Source organism: Maylandia zebra, linkage group LG14 (genome assembly GCF_041146795.1).
Source record: "Maylandia zebra isolate NMK-2024a linkage group LG14, Mzebra_GT3a, whole genome shotgun sequence".
NCBI lineage: Eukaryota > Metazoa > Chordata > Actinopteri > Cichliformes > Cichlidae > Maylandia > Maylandia zebra.
Window position 1 is genome coordinate 12,570,210 of NC_135180.1, and position 12,596 is coordinate 12,582,805.

The 12,596-nt window shown below is 39.5% G+C and overlaps 1 protein-coding gene across 1 annotated transcript; it reads right to left on the bottom strand.

The window, feature by feature from the left end:
- Positions 1-599: 599 nt before the first annotated feature.
- Positions 600-9,660, bottom strand: LOC101465010 (transmembrane protein 120A-A). Its single transcript, XM_014408669.2, has 11 exons — positions 9,552-9,660; positions 5,933-6,049; positions 5,776-5,835; positions 5,479-5,574; positions 5,300-5,389; positions 5,159-5,224; positions 4,996-5,057; positions 3,177-3,269; positions 2,426-2,490; positions 1,614-1,682; positions 600-1,464 (listed from the first exon to the last, which is right to left on the bottom strand). Exons 1-11 carry the CDS (start codon positions 9,656-9,658, stop codon positions 1,351-1,353), a joined length of 939 nt encoding a protein of 312 aa, XP_014264155.2. The 5' UTR covers positions 9,659-9,660; the 3' UTR covers positions 600-1,350.
- Between the last annotated feature and the right edge of the window lie 2,936 nt (positions 9,661-12,596).

The window sequence follows — 12,596 nt, forward strand, 5'->3', positions numbered from 1 at the left end:
GACGACCATCTTGGGTGCCACACCTGTCAGCTAAGAATAGGAGACTGAGGATACAGCTGACGCCAAAGTTGGACAATGGAAGAATGTTGTCTGGTCTTTTTGCCTCACAGGGTTCAAATCCAGTGTCTTTTCTGTGTGGAGTTTGCTTGTTCTTCTTCCTGCCCTCTATCAGTGATAGTTGATGTTGTGATAGTATGGGGGATACTTGGCACACTGTGCCCATTAGTACCAACTAAACATCAACTAACCATCGTTTAAAAACCACAGCCTGCCGATCACATCCATCCCTTTGTAAGCACAGAGTACACATCTTCCAATGGCTGCTTCCAGCACGATATGACATTATGTCACAAAGCTCAGATCATCTCAAACTGGTTTCTTGAACAAGACGATGAGTTCATTGTACTCCAATGTCCTCAACAGTCACCAGATCTCACTCCAGTAGAGCACCTTTGGGATGTGGTTTAACAGGAGATTCATATCATGGATGTGTAGCTGGCAAAACTTTATCAACTGAGTGATGCTATCATTTCAATATGGACCAAAATCCCTGAGGAATGTTTCCAGCTCCTTGTTTAAAGTAGAAATTCAGTCAATTTTCTTGTTTATTAATAACTGTAAAGGCACTTTATTATGATGACACCAAATGAGCATTAACAATAAAACATGAAATGGAAAAAACACTGATTTTTTTTATTTTTAGCCCAGGCTGTATTGTTTGCTAATCATTAGTTTAACACATAGAGAAATAAAATATAACGTGAATTACTCATTATAACATTTAACATAAAATATAGCTGAACAGTCAAAATAACATTAAGGGCTACAAACAAAATTGCAGAAAATCTGTAAAATAATGACTTTATTGGAGAGTGATGCTTGTCTCTGAACATGTAAGTGATGTGGATCATAACTGAACATTTAACTGCGAGTGATTAGTCATTTTACACAATACAATGCATACAATACAAGGCAATACACTTGTAATAAGTCTATCCATCCATCCATTCGCTTCCGCTTATCCTTTTCAAGGTCGCGGGGGGCGCTGGAGCCTATCCCAGCTGTCATAGGGCGAGAGGCAGGGTACACCCTGGACAGGTCGCCAGTCTGTCGCAGGGCTAACACACAGAGACAGACAACCATTCGTGCTCACATTCACACCTATGGTGTAATTTGGATTAATCAATTAACCTATCCCAGCAATCTGCATGTCATTTAATGGTGGGAGGAGTACCAGGAGGGAACCCAAGCAAACACGGGGAGAACATGCAAACTCCACACAGAAAGACCCCGGTCTGATGGTGGAATTGAACTCAGGACCACTGTGCCTCCTTGTAATAATTTCCTGCATCACAGGCTCTTTGGCTTCTGATTCCTGGTCTTTAACTTCTGACGAACGACTGCAACAGTGGTGAAGAAGTTTCCCGCGAAGAGAATAAGGAAGCAGAGCCCACACACTGAAACCTGGCATGACATTAGAGCATAGAGAACATGAGTAAGCAGAAGAGGATGAGTCGTATCCTAAACACACAGTTACCAGCATGTAATCTGTGCTAATGGTGACTGGATGTCACATAGAAACTGTAAAACCTGGTGTGTATGAGACCACTGACCTGCCATTCTTTACACTCTGGGAGCTGAGCCATTCTGAATAGAGACAGCCCGTTGAAGAGCTGCCAGAACTGAGAGACAAAACACGAAGCCTCAGGGTTTGTAGTAGTAGTGATTGTAGTACGCAGACACAGAGGAATGCTAAAGATCGAGTTGCTATCAAGATCAGCAAAAATCCAAACACTGTCTCCAGCTGCCTAAATACAGTCGATATTAAGTCTTACATGACATCAGCATTTTTATCAGTGCCTATTCCATCTAAACCAGGAGTGTCAAACATGAGGCCCGGGGACCAGGAAAGGCCCGCAAAAGACCTGAAACAGGCCAACTGGACATCTTGAGAAAATGTGAGGGAGAGAATAGATTTTTTAACAGCTGTCTCACTTGTCATAAGTTTTACAGTTTTTCCCATTGATAAAGACACCCCCCACCTTGCCATTCACCTTACACCAAAAATAATTAAATTACCTGTTTTTCCATTATGATGGAAATGTCTCTTTTTTGTTTGCTTCTTTTTGTTTTTTGTTTGATTTACAGTGAGTTAGCAGTAAAAAATAATAATACATTTTTTTTATTATTATAGGACAGTCTGGGTAATGAACCAGCAGAACTTTTTCTGTAATTTTACACACATTATTCATGTTTTTGAATGGTCCTGCCCATTTAACATCAAAGTAGCCTGTATGTGGCCCACGGTGTAAAATGACTTTGACATTCCTGATCTAAACCATGACAAAGCATGATTTTTTTTTCTTTTTAAAAAAATGCAAAATAAGAAGAAGAAGCTTGTCAGTGTCACACAGACTGTACTCACATGACCAAAAAACAGGAAGGGTAAAAGAAACGTCAGCCCTTTCCACATCCAGGACTGAAATCCCTCTAAATACAGAAAACACACAACAGTTTTCTATTTTTGTAGGTCTGTTTTTACTTCCATATATGATTACAGCGAGGCCTGTGGTCACATTTCATTTAATGAATATAAAATCTTTTTTTTTTTTTTTTGCCTGTCCCGTTTGGTTCTTTTGCCATCAGAATTATTGTCTAAAGGCGAGGAAAGATGCCCAACGGATTTACTTTACCAAATGGACCATCCCAGCCTTGCCGTAATGGTCTATTTGATTCACCTTTTATTGTTTATTTTATTTATTTTTTTATTTTCACTTGCTAGATACGGGACAGACTTGAATGAGGAAAAGAAAAGGGAGAAAGGAAGAGGGGGAAAAAACAGCGGAGAAGAGGGACGGGGATAAAGGGCAAAAAAACAAAAACCAACTAAATAAGCAGACAAAAAAAAAATACATATATCAATCACCTGGATCACCTGTTGAGAAAGAAAAAAGAAAACAAGCAGAAGAAAACGAGAGCAATACAATAAACAACATCACGATGATCTATGGGAATATAACAGTAAATACTAAATATTAAACATTATTGTGCAGCACGTAATATCGACAGCGCACAGTGTGCTTTGAGGTAGGAGCCAAAAAGGGTGTAGTTTGTGTGTGTGTGCACCTGTGAGAATGAATAATGAATATAAAATCTGCCTGCTACGAGTGTCTCACCAACAGTCAGATCCATGTTGTGTCTTTCTCCCAGGGCTCGCAGTCTGTACAGACATCCGCTCTGATAATAGCACTGCAGACACTGAACGAAACCTGAAGCAAACAGTGATCATCAGGGTTTTGTTTGGTTTGAAAAAGTGTTAAGAGATATGTTCTAAAACACTTCTTCAGCTGAGAATCAGATAGGAAGAACACACAGTTTTACTTGTTGCTTAGCAAGGGCAGCTCTGAGCTCTCGCACGAGAGTGAGTGGGTGTTTGTTCCTTACATTGGAATGTTGAGCGTTCTCACTCCCGAGGCGTAACATGTCGACGTTTTGTCACGTCCCGCGGCGTTCCTGAGGAACGCGAAAGGAGACCTTCGGCGTTCTTATGGTACGCGGCGGGTTATTGCTGGAATCCAGTGCAATGACGCTCCCGCGGTAGTAGACGTTCCAGCCCTGTATTTCAGCCCTAAACCTAACCTTATCCCTAGCCCTGACCATAACCTTATTCCTGACTGAAGGAAACTGTTTCCAGGGCCTACTCCGTGGATCGGCTTCCTCCGAGGCGTGGACGTCTATCAGCAGAGAATGTACCTTCACCTATCAGCAGAGAATGTCCCTTAGTCTGTAACACAGTCAAATATATTCTCAAGTAATATTCAAGCATGCCATTCAGCGTGTTAGTACGAGCTCGGGAGCAGCTTGGGAGAACAAGAAAACAGAGACTGCTTTAGATTGTCTTCCCAAAGTGACTCAACTTTATTCACAAGTACAACAGTTTATATAGAGGGTAAAATTCACGAGACAGCAGATTATCAGTTTAAACCAGTACAGACCAAGATAAGGCAGCGTCTTCCTGCCCTTGGGTGAAGAAGCATCCTTTGTGTAGTGTATTAGTTCAGCTACAATTGTGATTATCTCAGCGACATATTTTCAAGGCACAAAACGAAGAGTTCTTACATTAGTGAAATCTGAAACAAACCATTTGGCCTTCAACAGGCGTCTAAAAGATTAAGAAACTAATGTAGCTGAGGGAGTGATCTCTGTGGTATTTCAACCTTGTACCAGCCTGTGATTCTCACACATCAATTCTTGGGTCAAAGAGAAAAACACTGAAACAAAGGGGCCTTATTGAATGACAGAGTTTTCCTGCATGATGTCACTATAAAACAATATCCAGTAAATGCTCCCATGGTACTAAAATACCTAACACTGACCTTAACCAGGACTTTAATGATGTTAAATAGCGTGTTTCTAAGCGATTTGAAGAAAAAGAGCGAACATGTGTAGGTTCAGTCCAGACGGTTCTCATATTTCCTCTTTTTCCGAGGTCGTCATTTAGGAACGTGGTGGGTAGCCGAAAACGTAATATGGTGACGATTTGTCACCTAGCGTAAAATGTTACGCTTTGGGAGTGAGAACGGGTTGAATGTGGAGGTGTATATGTATGTATGTGTGTGTGTGTGTGTGTGTGCGTGTGTGTGTCAGAGTGTGACCCTATAAACGACTTCCCTAAACCTGCTGGTCTGGAAAATCCAACAGTTCATCTATATGTAAAAAAGGCACATAGACTAAAACTGACATAGCTACGTTTATCCTCCCGTAAAACAATAAAAGAAGGTACGACCTTTCCCGTGCTCCCAGGATGTGGTTGTGAATGCAAGAGCACTCTGCAATGCACACAAAGCCTTTGCAGAGTATTAAAGATCGCACATCCTATCACTACCATATGTAAACTTATGATATTAAAAGATTATACTGACTACTAAGTACAATTTTCTATTGACAAAAAGAAAAGAAAAGAAAAGCTGGAAGTGTGAAATAAATAAGACTTACTTTGATACAGAGAGTAGGCGAGGAACTGGTTCCTGAACATGTGGTACAGGTTTCCCTCTGGCCTTTGAGGATTAAAGGGAGGGCATTTGTAAATAAAGATTTAGAGTTTAAATGTGTTTTAAAGAGCATCAGGGTTTTGTTTTTTTTAACCTATTCTACTCACCAAGTCAGCATTACACTGGACAAAACCGCTGATATGTAGTGATGAAAAACCCACCAACCTTTGATTCTGTAATGCACAAGTTCTTTAATAAATAGGTCGTAGCAATTTATGAAAAAGATGATCGTGATTGGAGGTGCTGACCTGGAGCCATTGGTGATGAGGATACTCTCCCTGATAGTTAAGGTACAATAGTACCACACCAGCAGAAAATTGAGGATTACGTCAGAAAATCTAAAGCCAAGTGTTACGTTTAGAGAAACAGTGTCAGCTTGTATCTCACACAGTTGCATTCAGCTATTAATGATGACATTACGCCTTACCTGTAGCTCACAAAGAAATAGCAAATGAAGGAGAACAGCAGCAGAAGGACTGTGAGGCACAGCTTGAACTTCTCATATTCATCTTTGTAAGCAAATCTGCAAAAGCATAAGTTCGGGAAGAGTGAAGGATTGTCGAAATCCAGCAGCTGAGGACAGCTGTGCCAATGAAAGCACTTATCTGAATATTAGAGGTGTGGCTGGATAAATAAAAGTGGTGCTATAAGAGTGAATCAACAGAGAAAAATGCAAAAGTCAAATAATTATACTCGGCGCTTTGGGTTTGATGGTCAAACTTACTTTGACTGCTTGTTGAAAAGCGTGACATTCACATTTCCAAGAACCAGACTGAGGTATAGGCTGTAAGATCAAACAACCACATGATTTTTTTCTCTTTAGGTTAAAAAAGTGTTTTATTTAATGAAAGTCAGCTTATATTTTAAAAGCTATTGATTACCTATTTTTCTTGGGAAGGAAAGCCTCCATCTGAAAGAAAGCATTTGGTCGAATCTTGATTTTCTCTTTTATTTCATCCAGAATCCTGGCATCTTCTTCTGATGACCCTTTGCTGGATCTGACAAGTGACATAAGAGCACAAGATAACTTTGCATCATTGAATTGTCTCAGCCACTTCTAAAACCAAAGATATGACTGTTGTTGTTTATTTCTTCGCCAGTGAGGACACGTCAAAACTACTGAGTCTAATTCATAAAACCTGGTGGAAAGTTGGAGCAAATGCAAATTAAGGACCCAAAATGAACTGCATGGCAGCATGCACTCCCTAAATGTTTTCCATCATACTGTCTGTGACGATATGTGTGTAACCTGACTGGCTCTATTTTTTCCGTAGGCTAATTCACTGTAAAAGTCCGTTTCAGTCGGAGGTTCTGAAACGGGACTTTACTGGATTACTAAATACTGTAAACTCTCTGAATGCAGCTGTATTCATCAGTGGACCTGTACCGCCGGTCAGAGGAGGAGACGAGAGATTCAGCAGGTTGTTTACACTGAATAAATGGCTTATATCAGCATGTGCTGACCACTCAGTGATCACAAAACGGTGTATAACTGAACACAGTAGTGCAATTTTTAACCAGGTCTTCCCATTAACACCTGACCTGTCCAGAGGGTCAGTCAATGAGCTCGTCAATAGCTTCAATGCTAACATGTTAAATGTAATGGACACTATTGCTCCCATTAAGGTGAAGGTTATCTCTGGAAGGAAAAAGTCTCCATGGAGAAACTCCACACTGGTGAAAAATGAAAAAAGAGAGTGTAGGAAAGCTGAGCGCAGATGGAGAAAAACAAACCTCCAGGTTCATTATGACATTTATAAAGAGAAACTTCACAATTATAATTTACAACTGAGGAATGCAAGGAGGTCCTACTTCTCTGACATCATCACTAAAAACAGCCATAATGCTCGGGTCTTATTTTCTACAGTTGACAGGCTAACAAACCCCCCTGTGTCAGTGGCAGCTGAACTTCATTCGACCATGGCCTGCAATGACTTTGCCAAATTCTTCACTGAAAAAATCCAAAAAATTAGACAAGCAATTGGTACATCAACAGCAGATCCAGGATATGTACTGTGTCCACCAAAAAACGGTTTAAACACCATGAAACAGTTTCAACCTATTAACAGCAAAGACCTGGAGGACATCTTAGGTCAACTGAACTCCTCCTCCTGCTGTTTAGATGTCCTGCCAACAAGTTTTTTCAAAAAGGTCTCAAAGACTTTAGAGTCAGACCTGTTACAGATCGTCAACTTTTCTTTATTATCAGGTGTGTTTCCAGAATCACTAAAAACTGCTGTAATAAAACCTATACTGAAAAAGGACAATCTTGACAAGACACAAATGAACAACTACAGGCCGATCTCAAATCTCCCGTTTTTAAGTGAGATTATTGAAAAAGCAGTTTCTCAACAGCTCAGTTACTTCTTAAAACAGAATAATTGCTACGATGCCTTCCAGTCAGGTTTTAGACAGAACCACAGCACTGAAACCGCTCTGACCAAAGTGTTTAATGACATATGTCTGAATACAGACAGTGGAAAAATGTCAGTCCTAGTTTTACTGGATCTCAGTGCAGCATTTGATACAGTTGACCACAACATATTACTCAAACGACTGGAGAACTGGACAGGTCTTTCAGGAACTGTACTAAACTGGTTCAAAACATACGTAGAAAACAGGAAATACTTTGTATCAATAGGTAACTTCACATCTGAGCAGACAAGTATCACATGTGGAGTTCCCCAAGGTTCCATCTTGGGACCCCTTCTGTTTAACATCTACATGCTCCCACTGGCACAGATTATAAACAACAACAAAATAAACTATCACAGCTATGCAGATGACACACAAATATATATCACAATGTCACCAGGAGACCGAGGCCCTGTACAGGCTCTTGGTAAATGCATTGAGGAAATCAATGACTGGTTGTGCCACAATTTTCTCCAGCTAAACAAAAACAAAACTGAGGTAATAGTCTTTGGCGACAAAGAAAAACAATTACAGGTCACCAGAGAACTTCAATCTATACATCTAAAAACCACAAACCAGGCGAGAAATTTGGGTGTAGTGATGGATGCAGACCTAAACTTAGAAAAACACATTAAGACAATAACAAAGTCAGCTTACTATCACCTCAAGAATATATCAAGGATAAAAGATCTGATGTCTCAACAGGACCTGGAAAAACTAGTCCATGCATTCATCTTTAGTAGGCTTGATTACTGTAACAGCATCTTTACAGGTCTACCTAAAAAATCAGTCAGACAACTACAGCTCATTCAGAACTCTGCTGCTCGAGTCCTCACTAAGACCAAAAAAGTGGACCACATCAGTCCAGCTCTGAGGTCCTTACACTGGCTGCCTGTCCGTCAGAGGATAGACTTTAAAGTTCTGATGCTGGTCTATAAAGCTCTGAATGGTTTAGGACCAAAATACATCAGTGACCTCCTGACCCAGTATGAACCTTCCAGATCCCTCAGGTCATCTGGATCCGGTCTTTTATCAGTTCCCAGAGTCAGAACCAGACACGGAGAAGCTGCATTCAGCTTTTATGCTCCTTATATCTGGAACAAACTCCCAGAAAGCCTCAGATCAGCTGAAACACTCAGTTTATTTAAATCCAGGTTGAAGACTCACCTGTTCTCAGCTGCATTTGAATAAAGCACCAAATCCACACTTTAAGCTTAAATTTCAAAACTTACATTTAACTACTGATTTTATCTACTGTTCTGATTTTATCTGTTTTGATTTTATATACTGTTGTTTGTTTGTTTGTTAATTAGTTAGTTAGTTTATTTGCTTGTTTTATTCAATTTTAAATCATGCTTTTTATTTGTTCTTGTTTCTAATGTCTCTGTAAAGCACTTTGAATCACCTTGTTGTTGAATTGTGCTATACAAATAAACTTGCCTTGCCTTGCCTTAATGCACTAATTTTAATTTACACAGGTCTTTTAAATTTCTTTGTGGTGTCATCCACCACAATTAATATTTAACTAATTTAGTAAGTAAGTAACACTTGTGGTGAACTGGTGAGTGTGCCAACGCTATAAAACGTTCAAATCATAAATTTAGAACTGCGATAGTATTTCAGTTATGTTCTGTCGAGGTTCTTTTTTGCTTGTTTTTTGTGGAAATGTGATTTTTAATATTTGTATGGCTATTTAAAACAGTTTAGGATTATAGGCTGTGACCTGGACCCCTGCAGGGACTAAAGACTTGCAGCCAGTGTTAATGCTGCTCAGCCATTGGTCTTGTAGCAACACACTGGATGAGGGTTATGGGAATGTGGGACGAGGTATAAAGCCCAAGTTTCTCTTGGATGTGTTCATTTGAGTGTGAGTGTTAGAAAGAAAGCACTTAGGTGTAGGAAAGTTTTGTGTGTGAATGAGGCATGTTGTATAAAGTTCTCTATATTAGTTGTAAGACTCAATTTAAGGCTTACACACCTGAAATGAGCAGAACTCCCCACAATTCTTATGATGCAACGCAAGATATAATTTACGTTGTTGTACATCTGTGTACGTGTGTATCTCTAGTTGTGACTCACACTTACTTTTTCACCAGTTGGGATATCTCAGTCAGTCTTGTCCTCTGACGGGAGATAGAGGAAGAGCAGTTGTTTTGCAGTTTGGAAAGTTCATCCAGTTTCTTTAAATACATTCTGTGTGTCTCCTGCAGGACATTAAGAACACAAGGTTATAAACAACAACACAGGAAACATATCAATTAGAAGCAATATTTCAACTTTTTCAGCTTTCTGTGGATCTGTAAAAGAACATCATATATTCAATATACAGTGCAAGGCTGTCCCGATTATGGGCAGTTTCTTACCTGAAGTTGCTGATACTCTTCTTCCAGACCTTTCCATTCCCCCAGGATGTTTTTCAAATTTTCTGACATTTTGTAAACAGTAGCGCTAAAAACAGCACATCAGCTTAGGGTCGATGGTGTTCGAGCACCATGAAATGAGTTGAAATGTGATGGCGAAGTATTCCCAGGGTGTGGATCACGTCTCCATGTGCAGTTGATTGCATAAAGTGAACTTTGACTGGTACAAATGTGCAAGATTTTGTCTTGGACATTAATCTCTTTTTATCACAGTGTTAATTTATCACCTGCAGAGCTTAAGGTGGCAGGTCATTGTTAACTGCATTGCAGTCTTCACTTTTGCCATAGTACATCCAGCTCCATGCTATTTAACACACTTATATTGCTACATGTTAGCAGCATCTAGTGGATTGTATTGGACTACTGCAAGCCATACTTGTGTAATTTTATTGTGACATAAGTTGTATTTTTGAATAATCTTCTTCTTTCCTGGCTGCTGCCTTTAGGGGTCGCCACACAGAATCATGCCTCCATCTCACCGTATCACTACGATCCCTCTGTGTGCCCTTCTTTACTAGATCCATGAATCTTCTCTGTGGTCTTCTTCCTGACTGGTGGCTTCATCAGCATCCTTTGTCCAATATATCTACCATCCCTTCTCTGCACATGTCCAAAGCATCTCAGCCGAGCCTCTCAAACCTTTTCTTCAAATTAATCAACCTGAGCTGTCCTGATCTACTCATTACTACTCTTGTCCATCCTGGGTCTTCCTCCTGTCATTTTAGTTGTGCCACTGTCTCCAAACTATACATCATAGCAGATGGTCTCACTACCATCTTGTAAACCTTCCCTTTCACTCTTGCATCCTTCTGACGCAAATCAACCCTAACCCCTTCATCCACTCTGCCTGCACTCTCTTTTACTCCTCTTTTGTGCACTGTGCTAGTTGCTTTGGATGGTTGACCCCTGGAATTTAAACTCATCTACATTTACTACCTTAAATCCATGCATGTTTACCCATATCCCTGTAATTCACAGTGTTGGGCAAGTTACTTTGAAAAAGTAATTAATTATAGTTACTAGTTACTTCTTCAAAAAAAAGTAACTGAGTTACAATATTCTAAAAGTAATTAATTACTTGAAAAGTAACTATTGTGTTACTTTAAAGAAAAATGTTTAACCCTCTGGAGTCCAGGGTGTAACTGGCCATTTTTAACTACTTTTGATTTGACTTCTACATTTCACCTTTAAAAACAGTTTATTTGCCTTGTTTGGTATCATTCTTTTCAGCACAACCTCACGTGTCTGAATTTACAGTCATGTTTTCATTTTGACACACCGTATTAACACAATTGATCTAAAATCAGACAAAAAACATAAAACCAGAGTAGAAAAGGTTATATTTTTTTACTGTAATAACCACACACATGTTTAGTGAATCATATTTCATAACTTTAAATGCAAATATAAATTGTCAATTTTAAAATCATATGTACAAGTTTTGCAAACAAAGTTACTTGCAGCCATTTATCTTTTACCTTTTAAAAAAAATAACCATTTCAAACTATCTATATAACAATCAGCTGTTCTGCATTCAATAAGATGCCACACATATTATTTGTGCCACTCCAAAAAAATAATTTCTGTCCACTATAAAGAACATCACAGCCTGATACCTGCAGGTCTGACAGCAGCAGCAGTATCACTCCTGTTTTCATTCAACAGTCGCCTCATTGTTCTGACACACAACACAAAACTATCCACAACACTACACACTAACTACACAAGACAAAACATTAACTACACACTCTAAACACACTAAACGTCACAAATCTCACACATCTCAAAACTCGCTCTCTCTCTTTTTCTGCTCTCTCTCTCTCTCTGGCCATCATGCCTAAAACTTCCCCCTCTTCCTAAACAACCAAATGTGATGTTGTATCATTTTTTTTGATTGGTCGACACGAACGGGCTGTTTTTTTGTTTTGTTTTATTATTTTTTGCTCATAAGCAGAGAGTGATTGCTAGCGCTGTCCTTAGACAGTAAACGTGACAAAATTATTGAGGAAAAAACGCCGCGTATATATTGTTTATCATGACTCTAGTTTTACGTGGCCTATCGACACAATTTAAAAGCTAGCATATATCACCTTATTGGTTTGTCATCTTGAAGTGGTCGTGTGATTGGCTTACCACGACTACTTTATTCTTCCTCAGTCAAACAGCAGCACCCATGCGATTGTTTTGCCCCATTAGCTCCAGGTGTTGTGCCAAAAAGTGATCGTCGGGCAGATCGTCGGGCTCCCTGCGGGAGCTGCTTAAAGCTGTTGCCAAGTTCTTGCTCAAAGGCGGTTGTTTGATTGTGGAGTCTTTGCCTTATAATATAAAGCACCTCATGACAACTGCTGTTTTGATTTGGCACTATATAAATAAAATTGAATTGAACTCAGTTGAATTGCCTCAGTTGCACGGAAGTAGCAACTGAGGAACTAGCAATGGAACAACTAAGAAGCAGTAAGCTGAAGACAGCTTCAACCATCTGTTTGCTGAAAAATATTTTCTTGTAACGGTAAAGGCGTAACGATAGGAATAGTAATTAGTTAGATTACTCGTTACTGAAAAAAGTAACGCCGTTACTTGTAACGCCATTATTCCCATCACTGGTAATTCATGCATGTAAATGAAAGGAAGAAACATTGTTCCATGAGAAATCATGATCAGAAGTCCAATTCCCAGCCACTTTAAGCAAATGAATCACGGTGTGTCTAGT